The sequence below is a fragment of the Salvelinus fontinalis genome, chromosome 29, assembly GCF_029448725.1.
Source record: "Salvelinus fontinalis isolate EN_2023a chromosome 29, ASM2944872v1, whole genome shotgun sequence".
NCBI lineage: Eukaryota > Metazoa > Chordata > Actinopteri > Salmoniformes > Salmonidae > Salvelinus > Salvelinus fontinalis.
Genome location: NC_074693.1, coordinates 4507752 through 4531698, shown reverse-complemented (window position 1 = coordinate 4531698; position 23947 = coordinate 4507752). Strand labels below are relative to the sequence as shown.

General features: G+C 48.4%; 1 protein-coding gene across 2 annotated transcripts in view; it reads left to right on the top strand.

The window, feature by feature from the left end:
* LOC129827337 (highly divergent homeobox-like) overlaps positions 1-23947 on the top strand; it is an 86164-nt gene that overhangs the window by 48924 nt on the left and 13293 nt on the right. The window contains exons 7-8 of one of the 2 annotated variants that reach the window (XM_055888091.1): positions 19471-19669; positions 19791-19849. In XM_055888091.1, coding sequence (XP_055744066.1) covers positions 19471-19669; positions 19791-19849 — 258 coding nt within the window. Of the gene's footprint in view, positions 1-19470; positions 19670-19790; positions 19871-23947 lie in introns of both variants that reach the window. The other variant, XM_055888092.1, reaches the window with a different exon arrangement.

The window sequence follows — 23947 nt, the reverse complement described above, 5'->3', positions numbered from 1 at the left end:
GAACACCTGTTTAGGAGAGGTGCTGGCTAGCAGAGTAGAACACCTGTTTAGGAGAGGTGCTGGCTAGCAGAGTAGAACACCTGTTTAGGAGAGGTGCTGGCTAGCAGAGTAGAACACCTGTTTAGGAGAGGTGCTGGCTAGCAGAGTAGAACACCTGTTTAGGAGAGGTGCTGGCTAACAGAGTAGAACACCTGTTTAGGAGAGGTGCTAGAGGAGTAGAACACCTGTTTAGGAGAGGTGCTGACTAGAGGAGTAGAACACCTGTTTAGGAGAGGTGCTAGAGGAGTAGAACACCTGTTTAGGAGAGGTGCTAAAGGAGTAGAACACCTGTTTAGGAGAGGTGCTGGCTAGAGGAGTAGAACACCTGTTTAGGAGAGGTGCTAGAGGAGTAGAACACCTGTTTAGGAGAGGTGCTGGCTAGAGGAGTAGAACACCTGTTTAGGAGAGGTGCTGGCTAGCAGAGTAGAACACCTGTTTAGGTGAGGTGCTGGCTAGCAGAGTAGAACACCTGTTTAGGAGAGGTGCTGGCTAGCAGAGTAGAACACCTGTTTAGGTGAGGTGCTGGCTAGCAGAGTAGAACACCTGTTTAGGAGAGGTGCTGGCTAGCAGAGTAGAACACCTGTTTAGGTGAGGTGCTGGCTAGCAGAGTAGAACACCTGTTTAGGTGAGGTGCTGGCTAGCGGAGTAGAACACCTGTTTAGGTGAGGTGCTGGCTAGCAGAGTAGAACACCTGTTTAGGTGAGGTGCTGGCTAGAGGAGTAGAACACCTGTTTAGGTGAGGTGCTGACTAGCAGAGTAGAACACCTGTTTAGGAGAGGTGCTGGCTAGCAGAGTAGAACACCTGTTTAGGAGAGGTGCTGGCTAACAGAGTAGAACACCTGTTTAGGAGAGGTGCTGACTAACAGAGTAGAACACCTGTTTAGGAGAGGTGCTGACTAACAGAGTAGAACACCTGTTTAGGAGAGGTGCTGGCTAGAGGAGTAGAACACCTGTTTAGGAGAGGTGCTGGCTAGAGGAGTAGAACACCTGTTTAGGAGAGGTGCTGGCTAGCAGAGTAGAACACCTGTTTAGGAGAGGTGCTGGCTAGCGGAGTAGAACACCTGTTTAGGAGAGGTGCTGGCTAGCGGAGTAGAACACCTGTTTAGGAGAGGTGCTGGCTAGAGGAGTAGAACACCTGTTTAGGCGAGGTGCTGGCTAGAGGAGTAGAACACCTGTTTAGGAGAGGTGCTGGCTAGCAGAGTAGAACACCTGTTTAGGAGAGGTAGTAGAACACCTGTTTAGGAGAGGTAGTAGAACACCTGTTTAGGAGAGGTAGTAGAACACCTGTTTAGGAGAGGTAGTAGAACACCTGTTTAGGAGAGGTAGTAGAACACCTGTTTAGGAGAGGTAGTAGAACACCTGTTTAGGAGAGGTAGTAGAACACCTGTTTAGGAGAGGTAGTAGAACACCTGTTTAGGAGAGGTAGTAGAACACCTGTTTAGGAGAGGTAGTAGAACACCTGTTTAGGAGAGGTGCTGGCTAACAGAGTAGAACACCTGTTTAGGAGAGGTAGTAGAACACCTGTTTAGGAGAGGTGCTGGCTAGCAGAGTAGAACACCTGTTTAGGAGAGGTGCTGGCTAGCAGAGTAGAACACCTGTTTAGGAGAGGTGCTGACTAGCAGAGTAGAACACCTGTTTAGGAGAGGTGCTGACTAACAGAGTAGAACACCTGTTGAGGAGAGGTGCTGGCTAACAGAGTAGAACACCTGTTTAGGAGAGGTGCTGGCTAGAGGAGTAGAACACCTGTTTAGGAGAGGTGCTAGAGGAGTAGAACACCTGTTTAGGAGAGGTGCTGGCTAGCAGAGTAGAACACCTGTTTAGGAGAGGTGCTGGCTAGAGGAGTAGAACACCTGTTTAGGAGAGGTGCTAGAGGAGTAGAACACCTGTTTAGGAGAGGTGCTGGCTAGCAGAGTAGAACACCTGTTTAGGAGAGGTGCTGGCTAACAGAGTAGAACACCTGTTTAGGAGAGGTGCTGTCTAGCGGAGTAGAACACCTGGTTAGGAGAGGTGCTGTCTAGCAGAGTAGAACACCTGTTTAGGAGAGGTGCTGGCTAACAGAGTAGAACACCTGTTTAGGAGAGGTGCTGGCTAGAGGAGTAGAACACCTGTTTAGGAGAGGTGCTGACTAACAGAGTAGAACACCTGTTTAGGAGAGGTGATGGCTAGCGGAGTAGAACACCTGTTTAGGAGAGGTGATGGCTAGCAGAGTAGAACACCTGTCTGGGAGAGGTGCTGGCTAGCAGAGTAGAACACCTGTTTAGGTGAGGTGCTGGCTAGCGGAGTAGAACACCTGTTTAGGAGAGGTGCTGGCTAACAGAGTAGAACACCTGTTTAGGAGAGGTGCTGGCTAGAGGAGTAGAACACCTGTTTAGGAGAGGTGCTGGCTAGCAGAGTAGAACACCTGTTTAGGAGAGGTGCTGGCTAGCAGAGTAGAACACCTGTTTAGGAGAGGTGCTGGCTAGCGGAGTAGAACACCTGTTTAGGAGAGGTGCTGGCTAGAGGAGTAGAACACCTGTTTAGGAGAGGTAGTAGAACACCTGTTTAGGAGAGGTAGTAGAACACCTGTTTAGGAGAGGTGCTGGCTAACAGAGTAGAACACCTGTTTAGGAGAGGTGCTGGCTAACAGAGTAGAACACCTGTTTAGGAGAGGTGCTGACTAACAGAGTAGAACACCTGTTTAGGAGAGGTGCTGACTAGCAGAGTAGAACACCTGTTTAGGAGAGGTGCTGGCTAACAGAGTAGAACACCTGTTTAGGAGAGGTGCTGGCTAGCAGAGTAGAACACCTGTTTAGGAGAGGTGCTGGCTAGCAGAGTAGAACACCTGTTTAGGAGAGGTGCTGGCTAGCAGAGTAGAACACCTGTTTAGGAGAGGTGCTGGCTAGCAGAGTAGAACACCTGTTTAGGAGAGGTGCTGGCTAGCAGAGTAGAACACCTGTTTAGGAGAGGTGCTGGCTAGCAGAGTAGAACACCTGTTTAGGAGAGGTGCTGGCTAGCAGAGTAGAACACCTGTTTAGGAGAGGTGCTGGCTAGCAGAGTAGAACACCTGTTTAGGAGAGGTGCTGGCTAGCGGAGTAGAACACCTGTTTAGGAGAGGTGCTGGCTAACAGAGTAGAACACCTGTTTAGGAGAGGTGCTGGCTAGCAGAGTAGAACACCTGTTTAGGAGAGGTGCTGGCTAACAGAGTAGAACACCTGTTTAGGAGAGGTGCTGGCTAGCGGAGTAGAACACCTGTTTAGGAGAGGTGCTGGCTAGCGGAGTAGAACACCTGTTTAGGAGAGGTGCTGGCTAACAGAGTAGAACACCTGTTTAGGAGAGGTGCTGGCTAGCAGAGTAGAACACCTGTTTAGGAGAGGTGCTGGCTAACAGAGTAGAACACCTGTTTAGGAGAGGTGCTGGCTAGAGGAGTAGAACACCTGTTTAGGAGAGGTGCTGGCTAACAGAGTAGAACACCTGTTTAGGAGAGGTGCTGGCTAGCAGAGTAGAACACCTGTTTAGGAGAGGTGCTGGCTAACAGAGTAGAACACCTGTTTAGGAGAGGTGCTGGCTAGCAGAGTAGAACACCTGTTTAGGTGAGGTGCTGGCTAGCAGAGTAGAACACCTGTTTAGGAGAGGTGCTGGCTAACAGAGTAGAACACCTGTTTAGGAGAGGTGCTGACTAGCAGAGTAGAACACCTGTTTAGGAGAGGTGCTGGCTAGCAGAGTAGAACACCTGTTTAGGAGAGGTGCTGGCTAGAGGAGTAGAACACCTGTTTAGGAGAGGTGCTGGCTAGGGGAGTAGAACACCTGTTTAGGAGAGGTGCTGGCTAGAGGAGTAGAACACCTGTTTAGGAGAGGTGCTGGCTAGCAGAGTAGAACACCTGTTTAGGAGAGGTGCTGTCTAACAGAGTAGAACACCTGTTTAGGAGAGGTGCTGGCTAGCGGAGTAGAACACCTGTTTAGGAGAGGTGCTGGCTAGCGGAGTAGAACACCTGTTTAGGAGAGGTGCTGGCTAACAGAGTAGAACACCTGTTTAGGAGAGGTGCTGGCTAGCAGAGTAGAACACCTGTTTAGGAGAGGTGCTGGCTAGCGGAGTAGAACAGCTGTCTAGGAGAGGTGCTGGCTAGCAGAGTAGAACACCTGTTTAGGAGAGGTGTTGGCTAGCAGAGTAGAACACCTGTTTAGGAGAGGTGCTGGCTAGCGGAGTAGAACACCTGTTTAGGAGAGGTGCTGGCTAGCGGAGTAGAACACCTGTTTAGGAGAGGTGCTGACTAACAGAGTAGAACACCTGTTTAGGAGAGGTGCTGGCTAACAGAGTAGAACACCTGTTTAGGAGAGGTGCTGGCTAACAGAGTAGAACACCTGTTTAGGAGAGGTGCTGGCTAGCGGAGTAGAACACCTGTTTAGGAGAGGTGCTGGCTAGCAGAGTAGAACACCTGTTTAGGAGAGGTGCTGGCTAACAGAGTAGAACACCTGTTTAGGAGAGGTGCTGGCTAGAGGAGTAGAACACCTGTTTAGGAGAGGTGCTGGCTAGAGGAGTAGAACACCTGTTTAGGAGAGGTGCTGGCTAACAGAGTAGAACACCTGTTTAGGAGAGGTGCTGGCTAGCAGAGTAGAACACCTGTTTAGGAGAGGTGCTGGCTAGAGGAGTAGAACACCTATTTAGGCGAGGTGCTGGCTAACAGAGTAGAACACCTGTTTAGGAGAGGTGCTGACTAGAGGAGTAGAACACCTATTTAGGCGAGGTGCTGGCTAGAGGAGTAGAACACCTGTTTAGGAGAGGTGCTGGCTAGAGGAGTAGAACACCTGTTTAGGAGAGGTGCTGGCTAGAGGAGTAGAACACCTGTTTAGGAGAGGTGCTGGCTAGAGGAGTAGAACACCTATTTAGGCGAGGTGCTGGCTAGCAGAGTAGAACACCTGTTTAGGAGAGGTGCTGGCTAGCAGAGTAGAACACCTGTTTAGGAGAGGTGCTGGCTAACAGAGTAGAACACCTGTTTAGGAGAGGTGCTGGCTAGCAGAGTAGAACACCTGTTTAGGAGAGGTGCTGGCTAGAGGAGTAGAACACCTATTTAGGCGAGGTGCTGGCTAGAGGAGTAGAACACCTGTTTAGGCGAGGTGCTGGCTAGAGGAGTAGAACACCTGTTTAGGCGAGGTGCTGGCTAGAGGAGTAGAACACCTGTTTAGGCGAGGTGCTGACTAGAGGAGTAGAACACCTGTTTAGGCGAGGTGCTGGCTAGCAGAGTAGAACACCTGTTTAGGAGAGGTGCTGGCTAACAGAGTAGAACACCTGTTTAGGAGAGGTGCTGGCTAGAGGAGTAGAACACCTGTTTAGGCGAGGTGCTGGCTAGAGGAGTAGAACACCTGTTTAGGAGAGGTGCTGGCTAGAGGAGTAGAACACCTGTTTAGGAGAGGTGCTGGCTAACGGAGTAGAACACCTGTTTAGGAGAGGTGCTGGCTAGCGGAGTAGAACACCTATTTAGGAGAGGTGCTGGCTAGAGGAGTAGAACACCTATTTAGGAGAGGTGCTGGCTAACGGAGTAGAACACCTGTTTAGGAGAGGTGCTGGCTAGCGGAGTAGAACACCTATTTAGGAGAGGTGCTGGCTAGCGGAGTAGAACACCTATTTAGGAGAGGTGCTGGCTAGCGGAGTAGAACACCTATTTAGGAGAGGTGCTGGCTAGAGGAGTAGAACACCTGTTTAGGAGAGGTGCTGGCTAACAGAGTAGAACACCTGTTTAGGAGAGGTGCTGGCTAGCAGAGTAGAACACCTGTTTAGGAGAGGTGCTGGCTAACAGAGTAGAACACCTGTTTAGGAGAGGTGCTGGCTAGCAGAGTAGAACACCTGTTTAGGAGAGGTGCTGGCTAGAGGAGTAGAACACCTGTTTAGGAGAGGTGCTGGCTAGCAGAGTAGAACACCTGTTTAGGAGAGGTGCTGGCTAGCAGAGTAGAACACCTGTTTAGGAGAGGTGCTGGCTAGAGGAGTAGAACACCTGTTTAGGAGAGGTGCTGGCTAGGGGAGTAGAACACCTGTTTAGGAGAGGTGCTGGCTAGAGGAGTAGAACACCTGTTTAGGAGAGGTGCTGGCTAGCAGAGTAGAACACCTGTTTAGGAGAGGTGCTGTCTAACAGAGTAGAACACCTGTTTAGGAGAGGTGCTGGCTAGCGGAGTAGAACACCTGTTTAGGAGAGGTGCTGGCTAGCGGAGTAGAACACCTGTTTAGGAGAGGTGCTGGCTAACAGAGTAGAACACCTGTTTAGGAGAGGTGCTGGCTAGCAGAGTAGAACACCTGTTTAGGAGAGGTGCTGGCTAGCGGAGTAGAACAGCTGTCTAGGAGAGGTGCTGGCTAGCAGAGTAGAACACCTGTTTAGGAGAGGTGTTGGCTAGCAGAGTAGAACACCTGTTTAGGAGAGGTGCTGGCTAGCGGAGTAGAACACCTGTTTAGGAGAGGTGCTGGCTAGCGGAGTAGAACACCTGTTTAGGAGAGGTGCTGACTAACAGAGTAGAACACCTGTTTAGGAGAGGTGCTGGCTAACAGAGTAGAACACCTGTTTAGGAGAGGTGCTGGCTAACAGAGTAGAACACCTGTTTAGGAGAGGTGCTGGCTAGCGGAGTAGAACACCTGTTTAGGAGAGGTGCTGGCTAGCAGAGTAGAACACCTATTTAGGCGAGGTGCTGGCTAGAGGAGTAGAACACCTGTTTAGGAGAGGTGCTGGCTAGCAGAGTAGAACACCTGTTTAGGAGAGGTGCTGGCTAGAGGAGTAGAACACCTATTTAGGCGAGGTGCTGGCTAACAGAGTAGAACACCTGTTTAGGAGAGGTGCTGACTAGAGGAGTAGAACACCTATTTAGGCGAGGTGCTGGCTAGAGGAGTAGAACACCTGTTTAGGAGAGGTGCTGGCTAGAGGAGTAGAACACCTGTTTAGGAGAGGTGCTGGCTAGAGGAGTAGAACACCTGTTTAGGAGAGGTGCTGGCTAGAGGAGTAGAACACCTATTTAGGCGAGGTGCTGGCTAGCAGAGTAGAACACCTGTTTAGGAGAGGTGCTGGCTAGCAGAGTAGAACACCTGTTTAGGAGAGGTGCTGGCTAACAGAGTAGAACACCTGTTTAGGAGAGGTGCTGGCTAGCAGAGTAGAACACCTGTTTAGGAGAGGTGCTGGCTAGAGGAGTAGAACACCTATTTAGGCGAGGTGCTGGCTAGAGGAGTAGAACACCTGTTTAGGCGAGGTGCTGGCTAGAGGAGTAGAACACCTGTTTAGGCGAGGTGCTGGCTAGAGGAGTAGAACACCTGTTTAGGAGAGGTGCTAGAGGAGTAGAACACCTGTTTAGGCGAGGTGCTGACTAGAGGAGTAGAACACCTGTTTAGGAGAGGTGCTGGCTAACAGAGTAGAACACCTGTTTAGGAGAGGTGCTGGCTAGAGGAGTAGAACACCTGTTTAGGCGAGGTGCTGGCTAGAGGAGTAGAACACCTGTTTAGGAGAGGTGCTGGCTAGAGGAGTAGAACACCTGTTTAGGAGAGGTGCTGGCTAACGGAGTAGAACACCTGTTTAGGAGAGGTGCTGGCTAGCGGAGTAGAACACCTATTTAGGAGAGGTGCTGGCTAGAGGAGTAGAACACCTATTTAGGAGAGGTGCTGGCTAACGGAGTAGAACACCTGTTTAGGAGAGGTGCTGGCTAGCGGAGTAGAACACCTATTTAGGAGAGGTGCTGGCTAGCGGAGTAGAACACCTATTTAGGAGAGGTGCTGGCTAGCGGAGTAGAACACCTATTTAGGAGAGGTGCTGGCTAGAGGAGTAGAACACCTGTTTAGGAGAGGTGCTGGCTAACAGAGTAGAACACCTGTTTAGGAGAGGTGCTGGCTAGCGGAGTAGAACACCTATTTAGGAGAGGTGCTGGCTAGAGAAGTAGAACACCTGTTTAGGAGAGGTGCTGGCTAGAGGAGTAGAACACCTGTTTAGGAGAGGTGCTAGAGGAGTAGAACACCTGTTTAGGAGAGGTGCTGGCTAGCAGAGTAGAACACCTGTTTAGGAGAGGTGCTAGAGGAGTAGAACACCTGTTTAGGAGAGGTGCTGGCTAGCAGAGTAGAACACCTGTTTAGGAGAGGTGCTGGCTAGCAGAGTAGAACACCTGTTTAGGAGAGGTGCTGGCTAGCAGAGTAGAACACCTGTTTAGGAGAGGTGCTGACTAGCAGAGTAGAACACCTGTATAGGAGAGGTGCTGGCTAGCAGAGTAGAACACCTGTTTAGGAGAGGTGCTGGCTAGCAGAGTAGAACACCTGTTTAGGAGAGGTGCTGGCTTGCAGAGTAGAACACCTGTTTAGGAGAGGTGCTGTCTAACAGAGTAGAACACCTGTTTAGGAGAGGTGCTGGCTAGAGGAGTAGAACACCTGTTTAGGAGAGGTGCTGTCTAACAGAGTAGAACACCTGTTTAGGAGAGGTGCTGGCTAGAGGAGTAGAACACCTGTTTAGGAGAGGTGCTGGCTAGCGGAGTAGAACACCTGTTTAGGAGAGGTGCTGGCTAGAGGAGTAGAACACCTGTTTAGGTGAGGTGCTGGCTAGCAGAGTAGAACACCTGTTTAGGAGAGGTGCTGGCTAACAGAGTAGAACACCTGTTTAGGAGAGGTGCTGGCTAGCGGAGTAGAACACCTGTTTAGGTGAGGTGCTGGCTAGTAGAGTAGAACACCTGTTTAGGAGAGGTGCTGGCTAGAGGAGTAGAACACCTGTTTAGGAGAGGTGCTGGCTAACAGAGTAGAACACCTGTTTAGGAGAGGTGCTGGCTAGAGGAGTAGAACACCTGTTTAGGAGAGGTGCTGGCTAGCAGAGTAGAACACCTGTTTAGGAGAGGTGCTGGCTAGCAGAGTAGAACACCTGTTTAGGAGAGGTGCTGTCTAACAGAGTAGAACACCTGTTTAGGAGAGGTGCTGGCTAGAGGAGTAGAACACCTGTTTAGGAGAGGTGCTGGCTAACAGAGTAGAACACCTGTTTAGGAGAGGTGCTGGCTAGAGGAGTAGAACACCTGTTTAGGAGAGGTGCTGGCTAACAGAGTAGAACACCTGTTTAGGAGAGGTGCTGGCTAGCGGAGTAGAACACCTGTTTAGGAGAGGTGCTGGCTAGCGGAGTAGAACACCTGTTTAGGAGAGGTGCTGGCTAACAGAGTAGAACACCTGTTTAGGAGAGGTGCTGGCTAACAGAGTAGAACACCTGTTTAGGAGAGGTGCTGGCTAGCGGAGTAGAACACCTGTTTAGGAGAGGTGCTGGCTAGCAGAGTAGAACACCTGTTTAGGAGAGGTGCTGACTAGCAGAGTAGAACACCTGTTTAGGAGAGGTGCTGACTAACAGAGTAGAACACCTGTTTAGGAGAGGTGCTGGCTAACAGAGTAGAACACCTGTTTAGGTGAGGTGCCGGCTAGCAGAGTAGAACACCTGTTTAGGAGAGGTGCTGTCTAACAGAGTAGAACACCTGTTTAGGAGAGGTGCTGTCTAACAGAGTAGAACACCTGTTTAGGAGAGGTGCTGGCTAGAGGAGTAGAACACCTGTTTAGGAGAGGTGCTGGCTAGCGGAGTAGAACACCTGTTTAGGAGAGGTGCTGGCTAGAGGAGTAGAACACCTGTTTAGGTGAGGTGCTGGCTAGCAGAGTAGAACACCTGTTTAGGAGAGGTGCTGGCTAACAGAGTAGAACACCTGTTTAGGAGAGGTGCTGGCTAGCGGAGTAGAACACCTGTTTAGGTGAGGTGCTGGCTAGTAGAGTAGAACACCTGTTTAGGAGAGGTGCTGGCTAGAGGAGTAGAACACCTGTTTAGGAGAGGTGCTGGCTAGCGGAGTAGAACACCTGTTTAGGAGAGGTGCTGGCTAACAGAGTAGAACACCTGTTTAGGAGAGGTGCTGGCTAGAGGAGTAGAACACCTGTTTAGGAGAGGTGCTGGCTAGCAGAGTAGAACACCTGTTTAGGAGAGGTGCTGGCTAGCAGAGTAGAACACCTGTTTAGGAGAGGTGCTGTCTAACAGAGTAGAACACCTGTTTAGGAGAGGTGCTGGCTAGAGGAGTAGAACACCTGTTTAGGAGAGGTGCTGGCTAACAGAGTAGAACACCTGTTTAGGAGAGGTGCTGGCTAGAGGAGTAGAACACCTGTTTAGGAGAGGTGCTGGCTAACAGAGTAGAACACCTGTTTAGGAGAGGTGCTGGCTAGCGGAGTAGAACACCTGTTTAGGAGAGGTGCTGGCTAGCGGAGTAGAACACCTGTTTAGGAGAGGTGCTGGCTAACAGAGTAGAACACCTGTTTAGGAGAGGTGCTGGCTAACAGAGTAGAACACCTGTTTAGGAGAGGTGCTGGCTAGCGGAGTAGAACACCTGTTTAGGAGAGGTGCTGGCTAGCAGAGTAGAACACCTGTTTAGGAGAGGTGCTGGCTAACAGAGTAGAACACCTGTTTAGGTGAGGTGCCGGCTAGCAGAGTAGAACACCTGTTTAGGAGAGGTGCTGGCTAGAGGAGTAGAACACCTGTTTAGGAGAGGTGCTGGCTAGAGGAGTAGAACACCTGTTTAGGAGAGGTGCTGGCTAACAGAGTAGAACACCTGTTTAGGAGAGGTGCTGGCTAGCAGAGTAGAACACCTGTTTAGGAGAGGTGCTGGCTAGCAGAGTAGAACACCTGTTTAGGAGAGGTGCTGGCTAACAGAGTAGAACACCTGTTTAGGAGAGGTGCTGACTAACAGAGTAGAACACCTGTTTAGGAGAGGTGCTGGCTAGCGGAGTAGAACACCTGTTTAGGAGAGGTGCTGGCTAACAGAGTAGAACACCTGTTTAGGAGAGGTGCTGACTAGCAGAGTAGAACACCTGTTTAGGAGAGGTGCTGGCTAGCAGAGTAGAACACCTGTTTAGGAGAGGTGCTGACTAGCAGAGTAGAACACCTGTTTAGGAGAGGTGCTGACTAGCAGAGTAGAACACCTGTTTAGGAGAGGTGCTGGCTAGCGGAGTAGAACACCTGTTTAGGAGAGGTGCTGGCTAGCAGAGTAGAACACCTGTTTAGGAGAGGTGCTGGCTAACAGAGTAGAACACCTGTTTAGGAGAGGTGCTGGCTAGCAGAGTAGAACACCTGTTTAGGAGAGGTGCTGGCTAACAGAGTAGAACACCTGTTTAGGAGAGGTGCTGGCTAACAGAGTAGAACACCTGTTTAGGAGAGGTGCTGGCTAGAGGAGTAGAACACCTGTTTAGGAGAGGTGCTAGAGGAGTGGAACACCTGTTTAGGAGAGGTGCTAGCAGAGTAGAACACCTGTTTAGGAGAGGTGCTGGCTAGCGGAGTAGAACACCTGTTTAGGAGAGGTGCTGGCTAGCGGAGTAGAACACCTGTTTAGGAGAGGTGCTGACTAGAGGAGTAGAACACCTGTTTAGGAGAGGTGCTAGCAGAGTAGAACACCTGTTTAGGAGAGGTGCTGGCTAGCGGAGTAGAACACCTGTTTAGGAGAGGTGCTGGCTAGCGGAGTAGAACACCTGTTTAGGAGAGGTGCTGACTAGAGGAGTAGAACACCTGTTTAGGAGAGGTGCTGGCTAGCGGAGTAGAACACCTGTTTAGGAGAGGTGCTGGCTAGCGGAGTAGAACACCTGTTTAGGAGAGGTGCTGGCTAGCGGAGTAGAACACCTGTTTAGGAGAGGTGCTGGCTAGCAGAGTAGAACACCTGTTTAGGAGAGGTGCTGGCTAGAGGAGTAGAACACCTGTTTAGGAGAGGTGCTGGCTAACAGAGTAGAACACCTGTTTAGGAGAGGTAGTAGAACACCTGTTTAGGAGAGGTAGTAGAACACCTGTTTAGGAGAGGTGCTGACTAGAGGAGTAGAACACCTGTTTAGGAGAGGTAGTAGAACACCTGTTTAGGAGAGGTGCTGGCTAGCGGAGTAGAACACCTGTTTAGGAGAGGTGCTGGCTAGCAGAGTAGAACACCTGTTTAGGTGAGGTGCTGGCTAGCAGAGTAGAACACCTGTTTAGGAGAGGTGCTGACTAGCAGAGTAGAACACCTGTTTAGGAGAGGTGCTGACTAGCAGAGTAGAACACCTGTTTAGGAGAGGTGCTGGCTAACAGAGTAGAACACCTGTTTAGGAGAGGTGCTGGCTAACAGAGTAGAACACCTGTTTAGGAGAGGTGCTGACTAACAGAGTAGAACACCTGTTTAGGAGAGGTGCTGGCTAACAGAGTAGAACACCTGTTTAGGAGAGGTGCTGGCTAGCAGAGTAGAACACCTGTTTAGGAGAGGTGCTGGCTAGCAGAGTAGAACACCTGTTTAGGAGAGGTGCTGGCTAGCAGAGTAGAACACCTGTTTAGGAGAGGTGCTGGCTAGCAGAGTAGAACACCTGTTTAGGAGAGGTGCTGGCTAGCAGAGTAGAACACCTGTTTAGGAGAGGTGCTGGCTAGCAGAGTTGAACACCTGTTTAGGAGAGGTGCTGGCTAGCAGAGTAGAACACCTGTTTAGGAGAGGTGCTGTCTAACAGAGTAGAACACCTGTTTAGGAGAGGTGCTGGCTAGCAGAGTAGAACACCTGTTTAGGAGAGGTGCTGGCTAGCAGAGTAGAACACCTGTTTAGGAGAGGTGCTGGCTAGCAGAGTAGAACACCTGTTTAGGAGAGGTGCTGGCTAGCAGAGTAGAACACCTGTTTAGGAGAGGTGCTGGCTAGCAGAGTAGAACACCTGTTTAGGAGAGGTGCTGGCTAACAGAGTAGAACACCTGTTTAGGAGAGGTGCTGGCTAACAGAGTAGAACACCAGTTTAGGAGAGGTGCTGGCTAACAGAGTAGAACACCTGTCTAGGAGAGGTGCTGGCTAGCAGAGTAGAACACCTGTTTAGGAGAGGTGCTGACTAGCAGAGTAGAACACCTGTTTAGGAGAGGTGCTGACTAGAGGAGTAGAACACCTGTTTAGGAGACTAGAACACCTGTTTAGGAGAGGTGCTGGCTAACAGAGTAGAACACCTGTTTAGGAGAGGTGCTGGCTAGCGGAGTAGAACACCTGTTTAGGAGAGGTGCTGGCTAGCGGAGTAGAACACCTGTTTAGGAGAGGTGCTGGCTAGCGGAGTAGAACACCTGTTTAGGAGAGGTGCTGGCTAGCGGAGTAGAACACCTGTTTAGGAGAGGTGCTGGCTAACAGAGTAGAACACCTGTTTAGGAGAGGTGCTGACTAACAGAGTAGAACACCTGTTTAGGAGAGGTGCTGGCTAGCGGAGTAGAACACCTGTTTAGGAGAGGTGCTGACTAACAGAGTAGAACACCTGTTTAGGAGAGGTGCTGACTAGAGGAGTAGAACACCTGTTTAGGAGAGGTGCTGGCTAGCAGAGTAGAACACCTGTTTAGGAGAGGTGCTGGCTAGCAGAGTAGAACACCTGTTTAGGAGAGGTGCTGGCTAGCAGAGTAGAACACCTGTTTAGGAGAGGTGCTGGCTAGCGGAGTAGAACACCTGTTTAGGAGAGGTGCTGGCTAACAGAGTAGAACACCTGTTTAGGAGAGGTGCTGGCTAGAGGAGTAGAACACCTGTTTAGGAGAGGTGCTGACTAACAGAGTAGAACACCTGTTTAGGAGAGGTGCTGGCTAGCAGAGTAGAACACCTGTTTAGGAGAGGTGCTGGCTAACAGAGTAGAACACCTGTTTAGGAGAGGTGCTGACTAACAGAGTAGAACACCTGTTTAGGAGAGGTGCTGGCTAGAGGAGTAGAACACCTGTTTAGGAGAGGTGCTGGCTAACAGAGTAGAACACCTGTTTAGGAGAGGTGCTGACTAACAGAGTAGAACACCTGTTTAGGAGAGGTGCTGGCTAGAGGAGTAGAACACCTGTTTAGGCGAGGTGCTGGCTAACAGAGTAGAACACCTGTTTAGGAGAGGTGCTGGCTAGAGGAGTAGAACACCTGTTTAGGAGAGGTGCTGGCTAACAGAGTAGAACACCTGTTTAGGAGAGGTGCTGGCTAGCAGAGTAGAACACCTGTTTAGGAGAGGTGCTGGCTAACAGAGTAGAACACCTGTTTAGGAGAGGTGCTGGCTAGAGGAGTAGAACACCTGTTTAGGAGAGGTGCTGGCTAGAGGAGTAGAACACCTGTTTAGGAGAGGTGCTGACTAGAGGAGTGGAACACCTGTTTAGGAGAGGTAGTAGAACACCTGTTTAGGAGAGGTGCTGGCTAGCAGAGTAGAACACCTGTTTAGGAGAGGTGCTGGCTAGCAGAGTAGAACACCTGTTTAGGCGAGGGGCTGGCTAGCAGAGTAGAACACCTGTTTAGGAGAGGTGCTGGCTAACAGAGTAGAACACCTGTTTAGGAGAGGTGCTGGCTAGCAGAGTAGAACACCTGTTTAGGCGAGGTGCTGGCTAGCAGAGTAGAACACCTGTTTAGGAGAGGTGCTGGCTAGCAGAGTAGAACACCTGTTTAGGCGAGGTGCTGGCTAGAGGAGTAGAACACCTGTTTAGGCGAGGTGCTGGCTAGAGGAGTAGAACACCTGTTTAGGAGAGGTGCTGGCTAGAGGAGTAGAACACCTGTTTAGGAGAGGTGCTAGCTAACAGAGTAGAACACCTGTTTAGGAGAGGTGCTGGCTAACAGAGTAGAACACCTGTTTAGGAGAGGTGCTAGAGGAGTAGAACACCTGTTTAGGAGAGGTGCTAGCTAACAGAGTAGAACACCTGTTTAGGAGAGGTGCTGGCTAACAGAGTGGAACACCTGTTTAGGAGAGGTGCTAGAGGAGTAGAACACCTGTTTAGGAGAGGTGCTGGCTAACAGAGTAGAACACCTGTTTAGGAGAGGTGCTAGAGGAGTAGAACACCTGTTTAGGAGAGGGGCTAGAGGAGTAGAACACCTGTTTAGGCGAGGTGCTAGAGGAGTAGAACACCTGTTTAGGAGAGGTGCTGGCTAGAGGAGTAGAACACCTGTTTAGGAGAGGTGCTGGCTAGAGGAGTAGAACACCTGTTTAGGAGAGGTGCTGGCTAGAGGAGTAGAACACCTGTTTAGGAGAGGTGCTAGAGGAGTAGAACACCTGTTTAGGAGAGGTGCTGGCTAACAGAGTAGAACACCTGTTTAGGAGAGGTGCTGGCTAGCAGAGTAGAACACCTGTTTAGGAGAGGTGCTAGAGGAGTAGAACACCTGTTTAGGAGAGGTGCTGGCTAGCAGAGTAGAACACCTGTTTAGGAGAGGTGCTGGCTAGCAGAGTAGAACACCTGTTTAGGAGAGGTGCTAGAGGAGTAGAACACCTGTTTAGGAGAGGTGCTGGCTAACAGAGTAGAACACCTGTTTAGGAGAGGTGCTGGCTAACAGAGTAGAACACCTGTTTAGGAGAGGTGCTGGCTAACAGAGTAGAACACCTGTTTAGGAGAGGTGCTGGCTAGCAGAGTAGAACACCTGTTTAGGAGAGGTGCTGGCTAGCAGAGTAGAACACCTGTTTAGGAGAGGTGCTGGCTAGCAGAGTAGAACACCTGTTTAGGAGAGGTGCTGGCTAGCAGAGTAGAACACCTGTTTAGGAGAGGTGCTGGCTAGCAGAGTAGAACACCTGTTTAGGAGAGGTGCTGGCTAGCAGAGTAGAACACCTATTTAGGAGAGGTGCTGGCTAGCAGAGTAGAACACCTGTTTAGGAGAGGTGCTGGCTAGCAGAGTAGAACACCTGTTTAGGAGAGGTGCTGGCTAGCAGAGTAGAACACCTGTTTAGGAGAGGTGCTGGCTAGCAGAGTAGAACACCTGTTTAGGAGAGGTGCTGGCTAGCAGAGTAGAACACCTGTTTAGGAGAGGTGCTGGCTAGCAGAGTAGAACACCTGTTTAGGAGAGGTGCTGGCTAGCAGAGTAGAACACCTGTTTAGGAGAGGTGCTGGCTAGCGGAGTAGAACACCTGTTTAGGAGAGGTGCTGGCTAGCGGAGTAGAACACCTGTTTAGGAGAGGTGCTGGCTAGCAGAGTAGAACACCTGTTTAGGAGAGGTGCTGGCTAGAGGAGTAGAACACCTGTTTAGGCGAGGGGCTAGAGGAGTGGAACACCTGTTTAGGAGAGGTGCTGGCTAGCGGAGTAGAACACCTGTTTAGGAGAGGTGCTGGCTAGCAGAGTAGAACACCTGTTGAGGAGAGGTGCTGGCTAGCGGAGTAGAACACCTGTTTAGGAGAGGTGCTGGCTAGCGGAGTAGAACACCTGTTTAGGAGAGGTGCTGGCTAGCGGAGTAGAACACCTGTTTAGGAGAGGTGCTGGCTAGCGGAGTAGAACACCTGTTTAGGAGAGGTGCTGGCTAGCAGAGTAGAACACCTGTTTAGGAGAGGTGCTGGCTAACAGAGTAGAACACCTGTTTAGGCGAGGGGCTAGAGGAGTGGAACACCTGTTTAGGAGAGGTGCTGGCTAGAGGAGTGGAACACCTGTTTAGGAGAGGTGCTGGCTAGCAGAGTAGAACACCTGTTTAGGAGAGGTGCTGGCTAGCAGAGTAGAACACCTGTTTAGGAGAGGTGCTGGCTAGAGGAGTAGAACACCTGTTTAGGCGAGGGGCTAGAGGAGTAGAACACCTGTTTAGGAGAGGTGCTGGCTAGAGGAGTGGAACACCTGTTTAGGAGAGGTGCTGGCTAGCAGAGTAGAACACCTGTTTAGGAGAGGTGCTAGAGGAGTAGAACACCTGTTTAGGAGAGGTGCTGGCTAGCAGAGTAGAACACCTGTTTAGGAGAGGTGCTGGCTAGAGGAGTAGAACACCTGTTTAGGCGAGGGGCTGGCTAGAGGAGTAGAACACCTGTTTAGGAGAGGTGCTGGCTAACAGAGTAGAACACCTGTTTAGGAGAGGTGCTGGCTAGAGGAGTAGAACACCTGTTTAGGAGAGGTGCTGGCTAGCAGAGTAGAACACCTGTTTAGGCGAGGGGCTAGAGGAGTGGAACACCTGTTTAGGAGAGGTGCTGGCTAGAGGAGTGGAACACCTGTTTAGGAGAGGTGCTGGCTAGCAGAGTAGAACACCTGTTTAGGAGAGGTGCTGGCTAGCAGAGTAGAACACCTGTTTAGGAGAGGTGCTGGCTAGAGGAGTAGAACACCTGTTTAGGAGAGGTGCTGGCTAACAGAGTAGAACACCTGTTTAGGTGAGGTGCCGGCTAGCAGAGTAGAACACCTGTTTAGGAGAGGTGCTGGCTAGAGGAGTAGAACACCTGTTTAGGAGAGGTGCTGGCTAGAGGAGTAGAACACCTGTTTAGGAGAGGTGCTGGCTAACAGAGTAGAACACCTGTTTAGGAGAGGTGCTGGCTAGCAGAGTAGAACACCTGTTTAGGAGAGGTGCTAGACTACGGTTTGCAACTGCACATGGGGACAAAGATCGTACTTTTTGGAGAAATGTCCTCTGGTCTGATGAAACACAAATAAAACTGTTTGGCCATAATGACCATCGTTATGTTTGGTGGAAAAAGGGGGAGGCTTGCAAGCCGAAGAACACCATCCCAACCGTGAAGCACGGGGAGTGAGCCCACTCCCTTGGCTGAGAAGCAACCCCACACATGAATGGTCTCAGGCTGCTTTACTGTTGGCATGACACAGGACTGATGGTAGCGTTCACCTTATCTTCTTCGGAAAAGCTTTTTTCCGGATCCCCCAAACAATCGGAAATGGGATTCATCAGAGAAAAGGACTTTACCCCAGTCCTCAGCAGTCCAATCCCTGTACCTTTTGCAGAATATCAGTCTGTTCCTGATGTTTTTCCTGGAGAGAAGTGGCTTCTTTGCTGCCCTTCTTGACACCAGGCCATCCAAAAGTCTTCGCCTCACTGTGCGTGCAGATGCACTCACACCTGCCTGCTGCCATTCCTGAGCAAGCTCTGTACTGGTGGTGCCCCAGTGCAGCTGAATCAACTTCAGGAGACGGTCCTGGCGCTTGCTGGACTTTCTTGGGCGTCCTGAAGCCTTCTTCACAACAATTGAACCGCTCTCCTTGAAGTTCTTGATGATCGGATAAATGGTTGATTTAGGTGCAATCTGGCAGCAATATCCTTGCCTGTGAAACCCTTTTTGTGCAAAGCAATGATGACGGCACGTGTTTCCTTGCAGGTAACCATGGTTGACAGAGGAAAAACAATGATTCCAAGCACCACCCTCATTTTGAAGCTTCCAGTCTGTTATTCGAACTCAATCAGCATGACAGAGTGATCTCCAGCCTTGTCCTCGTCAACACTCACACCTGTGTTAACGAGAGAATCACTGACATGATGTCAGCTGGTCCTTCTGTTGCAGGGCTGACATGCAGTGGAAATGTTTTTGGGGGATTCAGTTCATTTGCATGGCAAAGAGGGACTTTGCAATTAATTGCAATTAATTTGATCACTCTTCATAACATTCTGGAGTATATGCAAATTGCCATCATACAAACTGAGGCAGCAGACTTTGTGAAAATGTATATTTGTGTCATTTTCAAAACTTTTGTATGTTAACTTCTGACCCACTGGGAATGTGATGAAAGTAATAAAAGCTAAAATAAATCATTCTCTCAACTATTATTCTGACATTTCATATTCTTTAAATAAAGTGGTGATCCTAACTGACCTAAGACAGGGACTTTTTACTTGGATTAAATGTCAGGAATTGTGAAAAACTGAGATTAAATGTATTTGGCTGAGGTGTATGTAAACTTCCGACTTCAACTGTATATGTTTTTGCATCTGAGCTCCTAGAGTGTGTTTTATTGACAGACGTGGATCTTAACAGTATATTATGTTGGGCTGTGTGTTTTATTGACAGACGTGGATCTTAACAGTATATTATGTTGGGCTGTGTGTTTTATTGACAGACGTGGATCTTAACAGTATATTATGTTGGGCTGTGTGTTTTATTGACAGACGTGGATCTTAACAGTATATTATGTTGGGCTGTGTGTTTTATTGACAGACGTGGATCTTAACAGTATATTATGTTGGGCTGTGTGTTTTATTGACAGACGTGGATCTTAACAGTATATTATGTTGGGCTGTGTGTTTTATTGACAGACGTGGATCTTAACAGTATATTATGTTGGGCTGTGTTTTATTGACAGACGTGAATCTTAACAGTATATTATGTTGGGCTGTGTGTTTTATTGACAGACGTGGATCTTAACAGTATATTATGTTGGGCTGTGTGTTTTATTGACAGACGTGAATCTTAACAGTATATTATGTTGGGCTGTGTGTTTTATTGACAGACGTGGATCTTAACAGTATATTATGTTGGGCTGTGTGTTTTATTGACAGACGTGGATGTTAACAGTATATTATGTTGGGCTGTGTGTTTTATTGACAGACGTGAATCTTAACAGTATATTATGTTGGGCTGTGTGTTTTATTGACAGACGTGGATCTTAACAGTATATTATGTTGGGCTGTGTGTTTTATTGACAGACGTGGATGTTAACAGTATATTATGTTGGGCTGTGTGTTTTATTGACAGACGTGGATCTTAACAGTATATTATGTTGGGCTGTGTGTTTTATTGACACACGTGGATCTTAACAGTATATTATGTTGAGCTGTGTGTTTTATTGACAGACGTGGATCGGGAACCGGAGGAGGAAGTACCGTCTGATGGGCATCGAGATCCCGTCCCCTAAAGGTGGGCCGGCCGTGTTCCTGACATCACAGGAAGGGGAGGAGTCTCCCTCTGCGCTGAGTTCCGATGGGGAGGGGCTTGGAACGCCAGAGTTGGGAGACAACCTAAACGATGGAGCGTCCTTCTGTCTGTCCGAGGGTGAGCCGCACGCGCACACACACACACACACACACAAACGCACGCACACACACACACACGCACACACACACACACACACACACACACAACCGCCCCCAGTATCACTGTGTTGTTGTTTTAGATGGAACCAGTGATTCGTACCAAAGGGAAGACGAGAATGGAGTGGAGGACAGCAGCAGCGCCCCCATGGCTCACAACGTGGTACTGCAGTATACACTATTAAACTACACTGTTATGACACTAGATATAAACTGTTATGACAGAATGGAGTGGAGGACAGCAGCAGCGCCCCCATGGCTCACAACGTGGTACTGCAGTATACACTATTAAACTACACTGTTATGACACTAGATATAAACTGTTATGACAGAATGGAGTGGAGGACAGCAGCAGCAGCGCCCCCATGGCTCACAACGTGGTACTGCAGTATACACTATTAAACTACACTGTTATGACACTAGATATAAACTGTTATGACAGAATGGAGTGGAGGACAGCAGCAGCAGCGCCCCCATGGCTCACAACGTGGTACTGCAGTATACACTATTAAACTACACTGTTATGACACTAGATATAAACTGTTATGACAGAATGGAGTGGAGGACAGCAGCAGCAGCGCCCCCATGGCTCACAACGTGGTACTGCAGTATACACTATTAAACTACACTGTTATGACACTAGATATAAACTGTTATGACAGAATGGAGTGGAGGACAGCAGCAGCAGCGCCCCCATGGCTCACAACGTGGTACTGCAGTATACACTATTAAACTACACTGTTATGACACTAGATATAAACTGTTATGACAGAATGGAGTGGAGGACAGCAGCAGCAGCGCCCCCATGGCTCACAACGTGGTACTGCAGTATACACTATTAAACTACACTGTTATGACACTAGATATAAACTGTTATGACAGAATGGAGTGGAGGACAGCAGCAGCAGCGCCCCCATGGCTCACAACGTGGTACTGCAGTATACACTATTAAACTACACTGTTATGACACTAGATATAAACTGGTATGACAGAATGGAGTGGAGGACAGCAGCAGCAGCGCCCCCATGGCTCACAACGTGGTACTGCAGTATACACTATTAAACTACACTGTTATGACACTAGATATAAACTGTTATGACAGAATGGAGTGGAGGACAGCAGCAGCAGCGCTCCCATGGCTCACAACGTGGTACTGCAGTATACACTATTAAACTACACTGTTATGACACTAGATATAAACTGTTATGACAGAATGGAGTGGAGGACAGCAGCAGCAGCGCCCCCATGGCTCACAACGTGGTACTGCAGTATACACTATTAAACTACACTGTTATGACACTAGATATAAACTGTTATGACAGAATGGAGTGGAGGACAGCAGCAGCAGCGCCCCCATGGCTCACAACGTGGTACTGCAGTATACACTATTAAACTACACTGTTATGACACTAGATATAAACTGTTATGACAGAATGGAGTGGAGGACAGCAGCAGCAGCGCCCCCATGGCTCACAACGTGGTACTGCAGTATACACTATTAAACTACACTGTTATGACACTAGATATAAACTGTTATGACAGAATGGAGTGGAGGACAGCAGCAGCAGCGCTCCCATGGCTCACAACGTGGTACTGCAGTATACACTATTAAACTACACTGTTATGACACTAGATATAAACTGTTATGACAGAATGGAGTGGAGGACAGCAGCAGCAGCGCTCCCATGGCTCACAACGTGGTACTGCAGTATACACTATTAAACTACACTGTTATGACACTAGATATAAACTGTTATGACAGAATGGAGTGGAGGACAGCAGCAGCAGCGCCCCCATGGCTCACAACGTGGTACTGCAGTATACACTATTAAACTACACTGTTATGACACTAGATATAAACTGTTATGACAGAATGGAGTGGAGGACAGCAGCAGCAGCGCCCCCATGGCTCACAACGTGGTACTGCAGTATACACTATTAAACTACACTGTTATGACACTAGATATAAACTGTTATGACAGAATGGAGTGGAGGACAGCAGCAGCAGCGCCCCCATGGCTCACAACGTGGTACTGCAGTATACACTATTAAACTACACTGTTATGACACTAGATATAAACTGTTATGACAGAATGGAGTGGAGGACAGCAGCAGCAGCGCTCCCATGGCTCACAACGTGGTACTGCAGTATACACTATTAAACTACACTGTTATGACACTAGATATAAACTGTTATGACAGAATGGAGTGGAGGACAGCAGCAGCAGCGCTCCCATGGCTCACAACGTGGTACTGCAGTATACACTATTAAACTACACTGTTATGACACTAGATATAAACTGTTATGACAGAATGGAGTGGAGGACAGCAGCAGCAGCGCCCCCATGGCTCACAACGTGGTACTGCAGTATACACTATTAAACTACACTGTTATGACACTAGATATAAACTGGTATGACAGAATGGAGTGGAGGACAGCAGCAGCAGCGCCCCCATGGCTCACAACGTGGTACTGCAGTATACACTATTAAACTACACTGTTATGACACTAGATATAAACTGGTATGACAGAATGGAGTGGAGGACAGCAGCAGCAGCGCCCCCATGGCTCACAACGTGGTACTGCAGTATACACTATTAAACTACACTGTTATGACACTAGATATAAACTGTTATGACAGAATGGAGTGGAGGACAGCAGCAGCGCTCCCATGGCTCACAACGTGGTACTGCAGTATACACTATTAAACTACACTGTTATGACACTAGATATAAACTGTTATGACAGAATGGAGTGGAGGACAGCAGCAGCAGCGCCCCCATGGCTCACAACGTGGTACTGCAGTATACACTATTAAACTACACTGTTATGACACTAGATATAAACTGTTATGACAGAATGGAGTGGAGGACAGCAGCAGCGCTCCCATGGCTCACAACGTGGTACTGCAGTATACACTATTAAACTACACTGTTATGACACTAGATATAAACTGTTATGACACTAGATATAAACTGTTATGACACTAGATATAAACTGTTATGACACTAGATATAAACTGTTATGACACTATTAAACTACACTGTTATTACACTAGATATAAACTGTTATGACACTAGATATAAACTGTTATGACACTAGTAAACTACACTGTTATGACACTAGATATAAACTGTTATGACACTAGATATAAACTGTTATGACACTAGTAAACTACACTGTTATGACACTAGATATAAACTGTTATGACACTAGATATAAACTGGTATGACACTAGATATAAACTGTTATGACACTAGATATAAACTGTTATGACACTAGAGAGACTGTTATGACACTAGAGAGACTGTTATGACACTAGAGACACTGTTATGACACTAGAGACACTGTTATGACACTAGAGAGACTGTTATGACACTAGAGAGACTGTTATGACACTAGAGACACTGTTATGACACTAGAGACACTGTTATGACACTAGACACTGTTATGACACTAGAGACACTGTTATGACACTAGAGAGACTGTTATGACACTAGAGACACTGTTATGACACTAGAAAGACTGTTATGACACTAGAGACACTGTTATGACACTAGAGACACTGTTATGACACTAGAGAGACTGTTATGACACTAGAGAGACTGTTATGACACTAGAGACACTGTTATGACACTAGAGAGACTGTTATGACACTAGAGACTGTTATGACACTAGAGACACTGTTATGACACTAGAGAGACTGTTATGACACTAGAGAGACTGTTATGACACTAGATATAAACTGTTATGACACTAGAGAGACTGTTATGACACTAGAGAGACTGTTATGACACTAGATATAAACTGTTATGACACTAGAGAGACTGTTATGACACTAGAGAGACTGTTATGACACTAGAGACACTGTTATGACACTAGAGAGACTGTTATGACACTAGAGACTGTTATGACACTAGAGACTGTTATGACACTAGAGACACTTATGACACTAGAGAGACTGTTATGACACTAGAGACACTGTTATGACACTAGAGAGACTGTTATGACACTAGAGACACTGTTATGACACTAGAGAGACTGTTATGACACTAGATATAAACTGTTATGACACTAGATATAAACTGTTATGACACTAGAGAGACTGTTATGACACTAGAGAGACTGTTATGACACTAGAGACTGTTATGACACTAGAGAGACTGTTATGACACTAGAGAGACTGTTATGACACTAGAGACACTGTTATGACACTAGAGAGACTGTTATGACACTAGA